The sequence below is a fragment of the Spea bombifrons genome, chromosome 5 (genome assembly GCF_027358695.1).
Source record: "Spea bombifrons isolate aSpeBom1 chromosome 5, aSpeBom1.2.pri, whole genome shotgun sequence".
In the NCBI taxonomy this organism is placed as follows: Eukaryota; Metazoa; Chordata; class Amphibia; order Anura; family Pelobatidae; genus Spea; species Spea bombifrons.
In genome coordinates, this window is record NC_071091.1 from 40,905,799 (window position 1) to 40,923,165 (window position 17,367).

At 42.3% G+C, this 17,367-nt stretch overlaps 1 protein-coding gene and 1 long non-coding RNA gene across 7 annotated transcripts in view; one reads left to right on the forward strand and one right to left on the reverse strand.

Moving 5' to 3' along the window:
• The window catches only part of COBL (cordon-bleu WH2 repeat protein), a 318,027-nt gene that overhangs the window by 232,558 nt on the left and 68,102 nt on the right, over positions 1–17,367 (forward strand). For all 6 annotated transcript variants that reach the window (XM_053468136.1, XM_053468135.1, XM_053468132.1 and 3 more), the window contains one exon: positions 7,303–7,420. In XM_053468136.1, coding sequence (XP_053324111.1) covers positions 7,303–7,420 — 118 coding nt within the window. The remainder of the gene's footprint in view (positions 1–7,302; positions 7,421–17,367) is intronic.
• Positions 1–17,367, reverse strand: part of LOC128497908 (uncharacterized) — a 107,749-nt gene that overhangs the window by 67,456 nt on the left and 22,926 nt on the right. The gene's annotated exons all lie outside the window — the stretch shown is intronic.

Consider the following 17,367-nt stretch of genomic DNA (forward strand, 5'->3'; position numbering starts at 1 on the left):
ACTGTGATCCTCGTGGTGGTGGACCGTTTCTCGAAGATGGCGCACTTCATTCCACTACGAAAGTTACCCAACGCCTCCACCTTGGCTGATATCTTCATCCGAGAGATTGTTCGGCTCCACGGAGTGCCATCTGAAATCGTGTCGGACAGAGGCACCCAATTCGTAGCAAGGTTCTGGCGCGAATTTACTAAGTCCTTGGGAATCACCTTGGCCTTCTCCTCGGCTTATCACCCTCAGACGAACGGTCTAGTGGAGAGAGCGAATCAACATCTGGAGCAGTACCTGCGTCTCTTCATCAATGACCATCAGGATAATTGGGTCAATCTGCTGCCGTTCGCAGAATTCGCACGGAATAACGCGCTCCAGGAGTCTACCAGGATCTCTCCGTTTTTTTGCCTGTATGGTCTCCATCCACAGTCTCTCCCAGAGACGTTGCCAGTTTCTCCTGTTCCGGATCTGGAAGAGAGGCTTGCTTCCATCCGTGCTACCTGGGCTTCGGTTCACTCTGCACTGGAACGCACCGCTCAGCTCCAGCAACGTCAGGCCAACAAGAAACGTTCTCCCAACCCCTCGTATCGGCCTGGCGATAGGGTTTGGCTGTCTACGCGGTTCCTGAGACTCCGGGTCCCTTCCATGAAGCTGGCTCCACGGTTTATTGGGCCATTTCCGGTTTTACGTCGGATTAATCCAGTGGCTTACGAGCTCTCGCTACCCAGAACGCTTCGCATTCCTCGGGTATTTCACGCCTCGCTATTGAAACCTCTGGTCTGCAACCAGTTTACCCGAGGTGCACGTTCCACGGCTGAGACTGCCAGGAGGGCTTCGGAGGGGCGCACTCCTCAGGTCATCTTCGATTCCCGGCGGCAGCAAGGCAGCCTACAGTATTTGGTGCAATGGAGAGGTCTCGGTCCTGAGGAGCGTTCCTGGATACCAGCGGCACGACTCTCCGTTCCGCGTTTGATACGCGCATTTCACGATAGATGCCCTTCTCGCCCTGGTGGTCGCCCTGAGGGCGCCCTTTTGAGAGGGGGTACTGTTACTCACCTGCCCTCAGCCCCCATGTTGCCGCAGCAGCCGCCACGCAGGAGAGGGAGACCCCCCTCCACCGCACGGCCACCTCCGCAGCAGCCACCACGAAGGAGAGGGAGACCCTCCTCCACTGCACAGCCACCTCCGCAGCAGCCTCCACGAGGAAGAGGGAGACCTCCCTCCACCGCACGGCCACCTCCGCAGCAGCCGACACGTGGGAGAGGGAGACCCCCCTCCACCGCACGGTCACCTCCGCAGCAGCCACCACGAAGGAGAGGGAGACCCCCCTCCACTGCACAGCCACCTCCGCAGCAGCCGCCACGAGGGAGAGGGAGACCCCCCTCCACCGCAAGGCCGCTTCCACTGCCTTCCTCTGAAGTACCACGCAGGAGAGGCAGACCTCCTGGTACACGGCATCCTGCTGCTGCGCGGGGCGCGACCTCTAGTGGCGAACTCGCATACTGCGGGAATTTATGAAGGGAGATTACGCCATCCACAAGATGGCCGCGAGTCACAGACACCGGAAGTGATGTCATGAGGGGCTGATGGGAGATTCTGACTTCCTCCGCGGTTCTCCATTTAAACCCCTCAGACCAGTTCCACCTTGCCTTCTGATGGTCGTCTATGCCTTGTGCTAGCACCCAGATAGCGTTTACCTGCTTGATTCCTGTGTTTGACCTCGGCTTGCCTGACTTCGTTGTTATCCTGTATCCTGACCTCGGCTTGTTTATCGTTTATCCTGATCTCCTTAATCCTGACCTCGGCTACGTATACCGGCTATCCTGTTCTCTGGAATCCTGACCTCGGCTTGTCTGAACTGTTCTGTCCAGGAGTCCTACCTGACCACGGTGTCTCCAAACTACTTGTACGTGACAGATATGTACTAATAAGGTTTCATGCTTATAAATAAGTTAATGGTTAATGCCTTAAAGGACAAGACATCGCTTCCAAAAAAAATATGCATACTTGATTTGTCTTCTAGACAAAAAAAAATTGGATGTTTAGGAGCTCCTTTTCTGAAGTTACTGCTATTCTCAGAAGGGAAAATAATACGGTTGTGGTTATCCTTTAAAACTAATTATCTATCTGGTATGAGAATTCAAAATTAATGTTCGTTTTTCCTGAAAGGGCCAACTTCTGGCTACAAGGAAAAAATTATTTCCCAAATACTGCCTCAATACCAATAATAAATAAATGACAGGAGAAGGTTAAGGTATTATAGGATTTGAAATATATGAAGAAATAGTTTTTTCTTTTCTCCTTCATTTTCCTTCAAAATGTTTTTAGGAATTACACATTTTAATCTAATTTTACTCTACTTTCACACAACCTATATTACTTTATTAGCACATTACACCAGATCCTTAAACTTTGAATGCTTCCCTTTTTTCCCCCTTTATCCATATTTTCACAGCATTTATAAATTATATTATTTATGACCCAAGATATCTTATACACAGGCTATGTAATATAATTTTGCTCTATTTTTATATAATTTATATAATTCTATTAATTCACTTATTAAGTATCACAATTTTTTATTACACTAACTTTTTATTTTCTCTCCTTCACACTTTGATAAAAAAATTCCCCTATTCTCACAGTAAATTGGACTTTTTTTTCCCAACCCAAGATATTTCGGGTCTTCACTGAGGAATAACACTTTTTTAATATAATTTTACTCTACTTTCACATAACCCATATAATTTAATTATTTCACTCATTAGCACCTCACTTTATTAGCACACTACACCAGACCCTTAAATTTTGGGTCCTTCCCTTTTTTTTGTTTTCCCCTTAACCCAATATTAAGATTGGGTTAAGAGCTCTCCGTAAGTATTCAATCACAAGGGATGAACACAAAAAGAGGGAAAATGGCTTTGCCCGGTAGGGACCTGGTATCGTCATTTACTTTGTTTTTTTATGTTATCTATAAATTGTTTTGTGTATTGTAAAGGCTGTCTGTTTCAGAAATTCAAAAGAAGTGATGGTAATATCATAAAATGGTTAAGTTTATAACAATTAATTACCAGGGACTCAACTCCCCTCAAAAAATACACATTCTGTCATTTTTGATAGACAATAGAATGTAGCTTTTATACGAGAAACCCATTGGCAAACGGAGGGTTCATTAATTAAGAGTTCATACTTTCCGATAATTCATTCCTCCTATAAGATTAAAAAAAGGGGCACTGCAATCCTTATTTCCAAAAATTTATCATTTAAAGAAATATATAGAGAAGTTGATAAGCAGAGCAGATTTAGTTTTTTAATTTGTGAATTGGATGGAACGATATATACCCATAATAATCTTTATGCCCCTAATAAACATACATTAAAGTTTTTAACTAATTACAGGGAATATATTTTATCGGAGGTGATTTAAACTTGATCATGGATGTTGAGTTAGATAAAAAGGCAGCTAAAGGTAAAAAAATCAATCGAGAGGCTTCTCAAACGGAAATTAAATTTTGTCATTTGCTAGCTTTCAACAATCTGTTCGATACCTGGCGTGTTTTCCATCCAACAGATAAGGAGTATACTTTCTTTTCTAAATTTCACTTATCTTATTCCCAGTTGGATTATTTTCTAGTTAAAGCTCATGCGGTTCAGTTATATAAGGCGGTTAATATAGTGGAGACAGTCTGGTCAGATCACTCGGCAGTGTCACTGGAGTTACAAACTTCTAAGTTGAACTGTCCCCGCTCCTCTTAGAGACTTAATAGTAACTTAGTACTAAATAAAGATAATCAAATATATCTAACTAACATAACGAGACTATATTTTGAGGAAAATCTGAAAGATAATCTTTCACTGACTACAGTCTGGTGTGCGCCTAAAAAAGTGTTCTTAGAGGTCACCTCGTTAAACTAGGCTCTGAACTAAAAAAAAAAAGGCAAGGCCTTACATTATCTCAACTATATATAGAATACTATTCTCTTCAACGAGATAACAAATTAACCCCCTCTAGAGAAAGAACTAGTAGAATCTCGGAACTTGCAAGGGAGATAAATTCTCATCTTACCGCAAAAGCAAATTACGCCCTGTTAAAGAAAACAGAGCTGCAAAAATGCTGACAAGAAGACTGAAAAATCAAAAAGTTAAATCTAAAATAGAAAAAATTATCGTAAATGATCAGATATATTTAAACCCAAAAGATACTGGTAAAGCTTTTAATAACTTCTATTCAAATTCATAAAATTTACCTCAAGGGGATCATTTAACAGACTCATTAAAACATTAAACGATATAGATCTCCCCCATCTTTCAGAAACTCAGATGAAGAAATTAGATCTTCCCTTTAGAAAGTCCAAAATTACTGAGGTATTAGTCTTAAAAAAAAAATAAGGCTCCCGGCCCAGATGGATACACCAATTCTTTCTATAAGATGTTTGAGGGGGAATTAGCACAGCACCTTACAGATATTTTCAATGAGATCAAAAATATAGGTACAATTCCCTCGGAACTACTTCAAGCCGCTATATCTCCTATTTTAAAACCAGACAAGGGTGGCACCAACCTGAGTAATTATAGACCTATTTCACTCTCTCGAACCTTTGGTGGCCAGAATAAGAAATAATGATCTAATCAAAGCAGTTGGATTACAAGATGAGAAGCATGTCCTGTGTCTTAATGCCGATGATGTGATTGTGACCTTGACAGAGCCTATGTGTTCCCTGGACAATCTCATTTTAGAGATTGAAAATTATTCAAAATTTTCAAATTATAAATTGAATTTATCTAAAACCCATGCTGTGGCTACTAATTTAGAACAAGAAAAGTAGGTAAAAAATGGCGGATAAATATTCTTTTCACTGGGCCCAAGACGGTTTCCCTTATTTAGGAATCCATATTACCCCTCTTACTCTGGATATAATGAAGTTTAACTTTGATGTGCTTTTCGGTGACACTGTTGAGAGATTAACGAAGAAATGGAATAACATCTCTTTATCGTGCAGAATACACGATAATACAGAATACATATAATCATATGTTCTCCCTAAATGGTCCTACCTATTTAGAATGCTTCCATTAGAAATACCGATAAAGAAATTAATACAAACTAAAAAGCTGTTTATGAATTTTATTTGGAATAATAAAAAACCTAGAATTGATAGAGGGCATATAACAAAGAAATATAAGAATGGTGGCGTAGTGGTCCCTAATTTTAATAAAATACTATGAAGCTAGCAACTTGTCTCATATCCATAAATGGCAAGTACTTCAGGAAAAGAAGGAACCATGGTTTAGTCTTCAAGAGGCTCTAGCTGGAAGGGGTGATTTATCGCTTATAGTTTGGTCAGAATTAAAATTAAAGTTTAAAATCTCTACTATTATGTCAGACTCATCAACATTTAATCATCTATATAAAAGCTGGTTGTTATTTAAAAAAGGAATAAAATCAATTTATCAAATCAAAGGGGTCAATTTAAAAACAATACAGACTGTCTCAATCTAGAGGGATGAATTATAGAAAATACTACTCTTATTGATGCCTTATTAATAGATGACCAAATTAATTTTTCCCCCCTTCTTCAAAAAGAATTAAATTTGCCTACCAAGCATATATTTAGTAGAGTAGAGGTTGTAGCTGTATTAGTCCAGTGGTGTCAATATCAAATAACAGATGAAATAAGTATCTAGTGATAATAATTTTTTTTATTGGATTAACAGAATTTTGGAATGACAAGCTTTCGGGAGCTCTTCTCCCTTTCTCAAGTCTAAAACATTTCTGAGCAAAAAGACACATAGAATTCAATGTTGTGTGGGAGGGATGGGGGGCTTACTGCCCCGATCTGATAAGGGAGGGTGAGATGTTTAAAAGTATGTATCTCTCCAGAGGGTCATAAATGTTCTGAGTAGGGAATTTTGAGGGGGGGGGGGGTAGCACTGCTAAACACAAATTGACACAGAAAAAAAAAATAAGATGCTTGTGCTCACATACAGGGAATAGGAATGCAGTGATGAATATAGGGATGCGAATGTATATGTCTACACATGTTGTCATATATCCAGGGAAATATAGATGAACATGGTGCACTTAAAAATACAGTACATATAGCAGATGGGGGGTTATGTAAAACCTGTGTCGGCATTGAGTCCTCTATTCTTGCTGTTGAATAGTTGAATCGTTCTGACTTTAAAAGTTTGTCTTTCTTTGGTATTACTGAAGTCCCCTTTCAGCACTTTGATTTTTAGGTCCTTGATTGAATGGTCATGTTGGGTGAAATGGTGTCCCACAGGGGTGCAATAGGAATTTTCCTTGTGTTTAATGGAATGTCTGTACATGTTCATTCTGCCATTTAATTGCTGGCTGGTTTCTCCAATGTAGCATCCTAGGTCACATTTAGTGCATTGTGTCATATACACTACATTGCTAGACGTGCAGGTGTATGATCCTTTAATACTATAGGTCTTGCTGTTGTGAGTGGCTATGTTGTCTGTGCATATGTGTTGGCACAGTTTGCAGCGGGGCCTTTTTCACGGTGTGGTCCCTTTTTCTTTATTCATTCTGTCAGTGGGTAGCAAGTTTGGGGGTTGTCTGAAGGCCAAAATGGGGGTTTCAGGGAAGATGTTTTTTAGTGTCTCATCTTCTGCTAGCATTGGCTGTAGGTCTTTAATGACTTTCCGGATTTCTTCAAGCGCTGGGTTGTAGGTGACTACAAGTGGTAGACTTGTAGAGATTCTTTTTTTCTCTGTATTGTAGCAGGTGTGTGTGTGGAACTTTGAGAGCAGAGTTGATTTGTTTGTTGAAGAAGCTATTGGAGCGAAACGCGTTGTGCATATTGACAAAAACAGGAGGGGAAGAGCCGCATACTCAGTCCATACAAACTATACGCAATAAGAGTGTAGCAAAGCTACCACAACACCAAGCGGAAGTTATGGGACCTTTTTTTTTTTTTTTTTTACTACTTTTTAATGTAAGCTACCAGATTTTATTCAAGATTTTATTCAAGATTTTATTCAAGATTAAAGATACATTTATACTTTTTAACCTCCTGGTATCCGCCTTCCGAATGTTTTTTTTTTGGGGGGGGGGCTGGTTTCATGCACGCCATCAGGAACACCTGAAAGTTGTATTGTAAAGAAACAAAATACAAAGGGACCAGTATTCCTGGTGCCATCACAGTATGCTTTCAGTTTATATTCATAAATAAGCAAAATCATGAAGTTGTGCATTTCAATTTCAACAAGATTACACCAAAAATGTATGGTATTACAGATTTAACTTCTGTAGTGTACTTGAACCAAGATATGTTCATCTTATTTCAGCTTTATGCCGTTGTCCAAAGGGATCAGCAAAAAAAAAAACGGAGAGCGCCTCCACCGCCAATTCCCCAGAGGCCCAACGACACTAATGAAGAAAGAAAGAACGGGAAAAGTACTAGTGGTAAGGTTAAAGTAGCATGGAATTGTTTCATACTGCAGTTGGGTAATATTATATGTAACAATTCTATTTCTCTAGACTGAATTATTTTTTATAATAATTGTTCTGATTGGTGCAATAGTTTGCAATGCATGTGAATGCAACAACTATATTGATATCAGAAGACCAAACTATCATTATGTTCAATAATTAGAATATTAGACACTCCTCTTGAAGCCAGATCATTAATGGGGTAACCCTTGTATAGTAACACAAAAAGAAAAGTGAAAACTAAAAACTAGAAATGTTTGTAAAACTTTTAATCTAAAATTCCCTTAAATAACAGTTACTGTAATATGTATTCATTATCAGATGCTGGTTAAAGTAACCAACCACTACAAATTATAATTCCACTGCAAATGTAGCTCTTTACCCTGACCTCATAAGAAGGCAAGACACCACCTTAAACTAGTGATGGAGAACAGAAAGAATTGGAATTCTGCTCCGTCTAAGTGTAAATTCACTGATGGCCCCCCATAAATTAGCGTAGCAGCTTTAAAGAGCAACAGATAACCTGCAGTATAATATAAAACCCGCACAACAGTCCAGCCGGTACTCCCTCCCAGGGGACCGAAGGGAGGGAGCACGTCTGCATCAGCTGTACGAGGGTGTTGGTATTGCCCACTTTGTACTGAGTACTTATAATGCATGATTTTCAATGAAGTAATTGGGCAAAACCTCTCATTAAGATTTGTTTATGGATCCCTACTATCCTACTGTGGTGTCTGTGTGTGTTTTATATATTCTTTTAACTGTGGATATATAATACAGCCACACACACAGCTCCACCTGATCATTATCTACCCCTGAATCCATCCATCAGTCTTTATTCAGTAGAGGGTTATGGAATTGTGAAAAATAATTTCATCCAGTTGCTCTGGGTTAGCATATATGAATGTGGAATTATGGTATTTTGTGTTACAAGCTTTGTGTGTGTGTGTGATTCCATATATAGTCTTAGCTTGAAGACTCACAGACGATGTTCAATTCAATTATATTTCTAGTATCTACACTCTAAACAAGTGCTAATTTGTTAAATTATTTAGCAATTTAACTCCCAGGGCACATAGTCAAGTAACATATAGTAACTGCTTAGCCTTGTGTATGCACATGTTGCTTTGTGTCAACTTACAATGATCATTGTTTTCTACTAAAAATCACTGTCTACCAATAATAATCATAATTCTTAGTAATACGTAAGTAATTAGCTGGATTTAATTTATTTTAAGTAAAAAGTTGCCGGCATGGCATTAGATTTTTTTAAAAACCCATTTTACTGTGACATGGGTTCATGCCAGCAAAATTGAGTTTGTATCCGCAATTTCCTGTCTACATATTTGTAGATCTGGTTTTTAGTTTTCCTACATAGGCTATTGAATAGAGGTGTTTCTATTGTCTTTAATTGTAGCGTTTTGTAGCAGTCATAATTCCGATTCTACTCCTTAGAATTAAAACTGTAACTGAATGTAATTGTAAACCATTCATTAAAGGGACAGTATACAGTAATGCCCCTGACATCCACGCTATAGAATAATGCATATCAAAGTACTCTTATATGCGTTCCTCCAAAACAAAAAGCAGCTGCTCTTCTACCACATAACCTGGCTATCATTGAAATTACACAGCATTTCCCACACATGCACAAGCGGTCTTAACACACCTTTGCCGGTAGCAGTCTCAGAGCCAGTGCTGAAGCTGATTGGATTTGAGTATTGTGGTGGAACCCTCCATTACCGGGGCCCCTGGAGAGGCCTGACTGCCAGCCTCCTCCCTATTGACTATGGGCCCTGACTTTGTAAAGACTTCTGTGGCTACCCCAGCAGTATATCATCTCATCACTTGCTGAGGGGATTATCTCTGGCAGACAGCCAGGATCTGCAAGCAGGGAGTGACCACCATTGTTTTACTTTCACACCCCTCCACCCCATGGTGCAATACTATGTTGACCCCCCACCTTCTCCCCAGTTCCACCACTACAGACATTTACCCTGGCCATCCCTGGAACTGGCTTTGGTTGGGACGAGGTTGGGACCCCATTGTATTGTTAATCACTTTACTGACCCTGTTGTCTCTGGGAGGCAGATTAAAGGGGAGGTTTGTATCCCAATATCTTGTATGTTACTGTGTGCGTTGCTGGCTATATCCAGCCCTGTGTGTGAGAAATAAATCAGTCTTCGTTTTTGGTTTAAACCCTACACTGAGTCTCGGCTAGTGACTGGGAAACCGGGGAAAGTGTGTTGTCTCAGGCGCAGGGAGCACAAGTCAGCGGAGGTAGTCAGTCGGACTATCCAGCTCTGTGGCATTGGTGGCAGCAGTGGGTATGCTTTTTAGTCTGAGGGACACTCCCTTTCTACTTGGATTGACTGACAGGACTGCAGACTTCGGTCGCCTTGACAAAGACATGGATGTGACATGAGAATTCCAGGGGCTACTGTGGGTCATTCTCTCCTGCTACACCACAGCTCTGCCTACAGAACTATACCAGAAACTGAGGCAACTGGTTTGAGGGTGACTATGGCAGGTGGCCCTCCAGGAGGTTGTTATACTGCGGGGTTAGTGTCTTCCAAGCTCCGAACAAAGGATTAGAGACCAGCGGGAACTACGGATGTCATTCCTGGGACAGCAACCCCAGGAGCAATGGGTATCCGAATTGGACAAACTGGTCCAACAGGAGGTAGAGCTGGAAAATCGGTATCGGGCTCTGCAGTGGCATGCAGAGCAAGCATATTGGGGAACTGCAAAATAATGTTCTCCAGAGGGCTATGACTTTGGTGACCTGGGATTATTATAAGATAGCCTTCAGGAGGATCCGGAGTTCGGCAATACTGCGGAGTGACGGATTGAGGACATCCGGGATTTCAGAGAGTTGGACCTCCCAGATGCACTAGGAGTAAGACGTGATTTAAACTTTTTAATTACACAGGAGTGGGAACTGGAGAAGGCATATAAAAAAACTGTTCGACCGTATTCAACAGAATGCCCCAGTGTCCATGGATTTTGTGGATGTTATGGAGTGGTCATCTGAGGATGTTGACCCAGGCAGGGTGGATGGAACTGCAGTCTCCACCCCTGAGTCACAGGGATACTGGGCAGCTAACCCAGATCTGATACCGGAGCTATGTGACTTTACACCACAACCGGATCCAGAGATTGTGGATTCAACTGATTTTACATCGGAGGATGTTGGTCCTGGAGGGCATGCAATTGGCTTCCCTTCCCAGCAAAAGGAAGAAAGTTTTCTGGGTGTAGTGGATGGGACTGCGGTCTCCACTAGCACCCACCCAGCAGAAGATCTGCCATTGGGGCAGAGTGCCGCTGGCCTCTGCCTGCTGCCTTCCCTGTTTCCTGAGCCAGACCACAGCAACCTTGTAAGTTCCAACCATGCAGCCCCAGAGACTATGGTAGAGGATGGGACTGCGGTCTCCAAACCTGGGTCCCTGGAATGTTGGGCAGTTGGCCCAGAGCCGCAACCACCAGCTGAAGCTCTGACAACAGCGCCACTGGCCTCTGCCCCGCACCTGCAACGGTTACTGGGACCCAGGGAAATGCGTCAGCCGGCCCATCACCCCAGCAGCAGCTGGAGCACCAGGGAGTGGTTGCAGGCATCAGCACTCCCCAGCGACAGAATGAGGGCCTGGGAGAAGGCGCTCCTCAGCGGCAGCTCACAAGTCTGGGAGCGAAAGAACCCGGCCTCACTCCCCAGCAGCAGCAAGAGTACCAAGACCAAGGAGGGAATGCAGGCGGCATCACTCCCCAGCGGTGGATGAGTGCCTTGGAGATGGCGTAGCCGGCCCATCTCCCCAGCTGCATCAGGAACACCAGGGAGGGGATGCAGGCGGCATCACTCCCCAGTGAGTACCTGGGAAAGCAGACCTATATTCAAGGGAAGGGGGTTTGCCTTCATTAAATTTTAAAATTAAATAATACAAAAGGACCGCAGACCACTTTGATGGGATGAGATATTCATTGGATGATGCAGCGCTAGCACAGTTGTGGTGGTATTAATAGCCAAAAGTTTTTGCAGTAGCAAGTGTTTTGATTCCATTATGTCTAATGTATTTCATTTATTAGGGCCTTTTAACACTTTTCCTTTCTGGCATTTTAATACAAATATTGTGATAAAAAGAATGTTTTATAGTTATTTTCTATGGCAAATAGTGTGACTCAGGTATGTATAAGGGGTGCGTGTGGGTACAAGAGCTCGACCGCGAGATAAACTATATGGGGCTGGTCTCCAAATGTTTCCAGGGCTGCTCTTCATTCCTAGTACGGCCCTGTATGGATGTACAGCTCCTGGTATGTCAATATGTGTTCAGCAACATACATTGATACCCAAATGCATGGGTTTGTCGGGTTGTTTGGGGGTTAAAAGGTTTCAATTAGGAAGTGCACATTTTTTAACTTCAGACTTTGACATCTGGTCCTGCTGCCTCTTTGAAGTGGGCCTTTGAAGCTGGTTAATTCAATTTACCCCAGCAAACCATTTCGATTATAAGACAACCCTGATTATAAAACGACCCTCCATAATCTGAATATTAATTTAGGAAAAAAAGAAAAAGCCTGAATATAAGACGACCTGTAAATGTTAATTTATGTAAACTATTTTTTTCTAATAAAAGCTATGATTGAGAAAAATATTTTGTTTTTATTTCCTTTTATTTTCCAATCTGCCCCCCCAATTATTCACATCTGCCCCCAGGCTTGCCACTTTGCCCCAGAAATGCCTTATACCCCGGATATGCCACTGTACCCCGTGATATGCCTTTTAACCCTCTATATGCCACTGTGCCCCATGATATGCCTTTTAACCCTCTGTATGCTACTGTGCCCCATGATATGCCTTTTGACCCCCTATGTGCCACTCTGCCTCCAGAAATGCCCTATACCCCTATATGTCATTCTGGCATTTAGGGGGTTAAAAGGCATATTATGGGGCAGAGTGGCATATAGGAAGGTATAAGGCATTTCAGGAGGCAGATGGCATATAGAGAGTTAAAAGGCATTTCTAGAGGCAGAGAGGCATTAAAGGGTTAAAAGGAATTTCATAGAGCACACTGCCTACAGAAATTGCTTTTGACTCCCGGTGTGTTGTCCGGGCACAGGTAGACGTCTCGTCTCCGTCTCGTAGGCAACTTCCGCTGCAGCCAGAAGGAGGTGCGGTTAGCAGCAGGGGTTGTCTGTGTGCACCCCCGACTGTAAGAGAGAATTCCGCGCACCGGTGCTCTGATCTATATCCAGAGTGGCATATAGGGGTATAAGGCATTTCTGTAGGGAAAGTGGCATATAGGGGGTATAAGGCATTTCTGGAGGTAAAAAATCACACAGAGGATATATCAGCTGGTACTCTCTGGTGTGCGTTTAAGGCCGTCATTAGGGGCCATTTTATTAAATTAGGAGCTCAGGCAAAAAAAGCGGCAGAAGCACCCCTTTCAGAACTGTATATTACTCTACATCAGCTGAATGTTGAAAACAAAAAAAGCACCATCAATTCAGCTAACAGAAAAGATAGGACAACTTAGAAACAAGATAAATCAACTACTTAGAGAAAAAGCAAATAAACCTCTGAACTCTCTGAATGTAAATAGATACTATCAAGGAAACAGAGCTAGTAGGATGCTGTCTAATTTATTAAAGAACAAAAGGGCTAGAAATAAAATCAAAGATAGTCCACAACGGTGAAACTTTGTTGGCCCTTAGACAGACAGGAGAGGCGTTTGTATACACAGACAAGCTCAGAAGTTGAGATAAAAAAAACTACTTTAGTACTAGGACTTTCCCCAAACTCACAAAGGAGAGCTTAACTGACCTAAATAGAACTATAACAATAGAAGAAATAAAGGATAGAATCGAAGCATTGAAATTTAAAAAAATCACCGGGCCCAGACGGATACAATTCCAAACTTTTTATAAAAGAAATAGCCCACCAGCTGACCTCTGCCTTGAATTGAATGCATTTATGGATATAGGGGCTGTTCCTGCTGAGTTACTAAGGGCCATTATTATACCTATCTTAAAACCAGAAAAATACCCAGAAGAGATTTCTAGCTAAAGACCTATAGCCCTATTAAATTCAGATGTTAAGATCTAAGCAGGAATCCTAGCTCAGAGATTGAAACTGGTCCTTCCTAAACTGATCCATAAAGATCAGGCAGGGTTTGTAACTGGTAGGTCTTCAGTGAGAGCGCCGGCACCGTTACTGACAGGCACTTTCCCTGCAGCTTCATAGAAGCCTCAGTGTAAGTGAAGGTGAGTAACGGAGTCTGTCTGTGCGATGCAGACCCCCCAGAGGGTCTGCATCGCACAGACAGACTCCGTTACTGCCCTTCACTTACACTGTGGCTTCTATGAAGCTGCAGTGAAAGTGCCTTCAGTAACGGAGCCGGGTAGAGAGGCAGAGCGGTGTATGGGAGGGGGGGAGGAGTCAGAGAGGTGTATGGGAGCCACCCTCCAATACACCACTCTGGCTCCTCCCCCTCTCATACGCCACTCTGCCTCTATACCCGGCTCCCTGGTGTCTTGTCAAAAACGGAGGTTCACAGGAGGCAGAGTGGAGTATGGGAGGGGGGAGGAGGCAAAGTGATGTATGGGAGGGGGAGGAGCCAACGTGATGTATGGGAGGGGGAGGAGGCAGAGTGGAGTATGGGAAGGGGGGGAGCCAGAGTGGTGTATGGGAGGGGGAGGAGCCAAAGTGATGTATGGGAGGGGAGGAGGCAGAGTTGTATATGGGAGGGGAGGAGGCAAAGGGATGTATGGGAGGGGAGGAGCCAAAGTGATGTATGGGCGGGGGAGGAGGCAGAGTGGTGTATGGGAGGGGGGAGGAGGCAGAGTGGAGTATGAGAGGGGGAGGAGCCAGAGTGGTGTATGGGAGGGGGAGGAGCCAGAGTGGTGTATGGGAGGGGGAGGAACCAGAGTAGTGTATGGGTGAGTTATAGTGGTGTATGGGGGGTATTATGAATTTTTAGGGCATATAGGGGGTATAAGGCATATGGATATTAGGCATATCAGGGGGGCATAAACATATCTGGGGGTAAAAGGTATATCAGGGGGCTCAGTGGCATATAGGGGGTATAAGACATATCGATATTAGGCATATCAGGGGGCATAAAACAAATCTGGGGGTAAAAGGTATATCAGGGGGCTCAGTTGCATATCACTGGCATATAAGGAGTATAAGGCATATCAGGGGGCACAGTGGAATCTGGCATATAAGAGGTATAAGGCTTATATGGGGGCAGAGTGGCAAGCTGGGGGTCAGATGTGCATGACTGGAGGCAGTTTGGTAAATAAAAAAATTTAAACAAGGCTTTTTTCTCAGTTTTTATTAAATATGAAAAATAGTTAACATATGAATTAATATTTACTAATAACTTTGTATTAAAACCTAGTTTGAGAAACACCGTGTTTGGGTTCTTGTAGCTTTTATTATTATGTCAGTAAAATAAGAAGGTGAATAGAGAGAGGCCATTGCAATAAAGAGATGAAAGTGTAAATTGTACGTTTTTTATTGAAATTTTTCTTCAATTTAAAATAATGTATTTTTTTTATCCGATTAATCGATTAATCGACAAAATAATCGGCCAACTAATCGATTATTAAAATAATCGTTAGTTGCAGCCCTACAGAAATGTTAGAAAATGTAATTTGCTGGCTATGAGCAGATATTTACCTTTAATTTGTTTAATAAATTTATATAATTTTTAGGGCTGCAACAACTAATCGATAAAATCGATAATAATCGATAATGAAATTCGTTGGCAACGAATTTCATTATCGATTAGTTGAATCGATTATTATCGATTATAAAATGAGGGTTTTTTCAGAGCAAACGCTCTGAAAAATCCCCCTCATTATATAATCCGTTTAGTCTGACTCACCGTCTCACAGCAGCAGCTCCTACTTACTCCCCCTCCCTGTAATCACTGTGACAACTGGCCCCGCCCCTTCCTTCTCCAGGCCAGAACCACATGGCTGTGACACTCATCTAACTGTAAGTATATGTATATATAGTGTATGTGTGAATATATATATATATATATATATATATATATATATGTATATATGTATGTAATATATATATATATTTGGGCTACTGAAAGTGGGGGTTAATTTAGGGGCAGTTATGGTTAGTGGGGTGTTTAGGGTTAATTTAGGGGCAGTTATGGTTAATTGGGTGTTTAGGGTTAATTTAGGGGCAGTTATGTTAATAGGGTGTTTAGGGTTAATTTAGGAGCAGCTGTGGTTAATGGGGTGTTTGGGGTTAATTTGAGGCAGTTGTGGTTAATGGTGTGTTTAGGGTTAATTTAGGGGATGCTGTGGTTGATGGGGTCTTTAGGGTTAATTTAGGGGATGCTGTGGTTAAGGGGGTGTTAAGGGTTAATTTAGGGGCAGTTATGGTTAATGGGGAGTTTAGGGTTAATTTAGGGGAATCTAAATCCTGAGGGCAGTGAAGTGACATATCTGGGGGTATAAGGCATATACAGTATATAAGGCATATGTGGGGAGGGCAGTGTGGCATGTCTGGGGAGGACGGAGTGGTGTATCAGGGTGTATAAGGCATATCTGGGGGTAGAGTGGCATATCTGGGGGTAGAGAAGTGGCATGTCTGGGAGGCAGGGTGGCATGTCTGGGGAGGATGGAGTGGGGTATCAGGGGATATAAGGCGGATCAGGCACAGTGGCAGATGTGGGAGGCAGCGTGGAGTGGCAGATGTGGGAGGCAGCATGGCGTGGCATATGTGGGGAGGGCAGGGTGGCATGTCTGGGGAGGATGGAGTGGTGTTTCAGGGGGTATAAGGCGTATCAGGCACAGTGGCATGTGGGGGGTAGAGTGGAGTGGCAGATGTGGGAGGCAGCGTGGCGTGGCAGATGTGGGAGGCAGCGTGGAGTGGCATATGTGGGAGGCAGCGTGGAGTGGCAGATGTGGGAGGCAGCGTGGTGTGATATATGTGGGAGGCAGCATGGAGTGCTGTGGTAGGCAGCGTGGCATATGTGGGGGGGCAGCATGGCATGTCTGGGAGGCAGCGTAGCAAGCCTGGGCTCAAATGTGCATATATTGGGGGGCTGGTTGGGAAATAAAGACAAGAAATGTATTATCAAAGTTTTTTTATTCTGCTGTTTGTATTTAACATTATTTGTTTAGTAAATTATTTTAAATGAAAAATTTACATTCATTTTTTTTATCCGATTAATCGATTAATCGAAAAAATAATCGGCCAACTAATCGATTATTAAAATAATCGTTAGTTGCAGCCCTAATAATTTTGTAGGGAGATATATTTGTGTGAGAACTCTGCCTAATCCACTCACGTTTGCAGTTCTTATACACCCTTTGCTAATCTAAACAAAAAGCATCTGATGGCATGACCACTGATTTGAAACTGTCTGATAGCTTGACTCCAGTACATAACTGGGGGTGCAGGTTGGCAAATAAAAGGAAATAAAAACAAAAAATCATAGCTTTTATTAAATATGAATAAAGAAATAAAAGTTTCTTACAAGAATATCGTGAAGAATAATGTGATCACTGTTTTGTTCAACTGAATAAAATGGAACTTTTTCAAATAAAAAAATTTGCAGTAGCAAATGTTTTGATTCCATTATGTCTAAGTTATTTGTATGGCAAATAGTGTGACTCGCGTATGTATAAGGGGTGCGTGTGGGTATAAGAGCTCGACCGCGAGATAAACTATATGGGGCTGGTCTCCAAATGTTTACAGGGCTGCTTTTCATTCCCAGACCGGCCCTGATGGATGGTGATTCTGTGCCATTTGGCTCTACCTTTCTTTACAGAGCTGTGGAAATACATTGCTTTAACCATTATAAAGCTATTACAAACCCCTGTTTTTTTCAAGCTTTATTACAGTTTCTTTTTTCTTCACATGTATATGCACCCCATTTGGAGGAATTTATAGA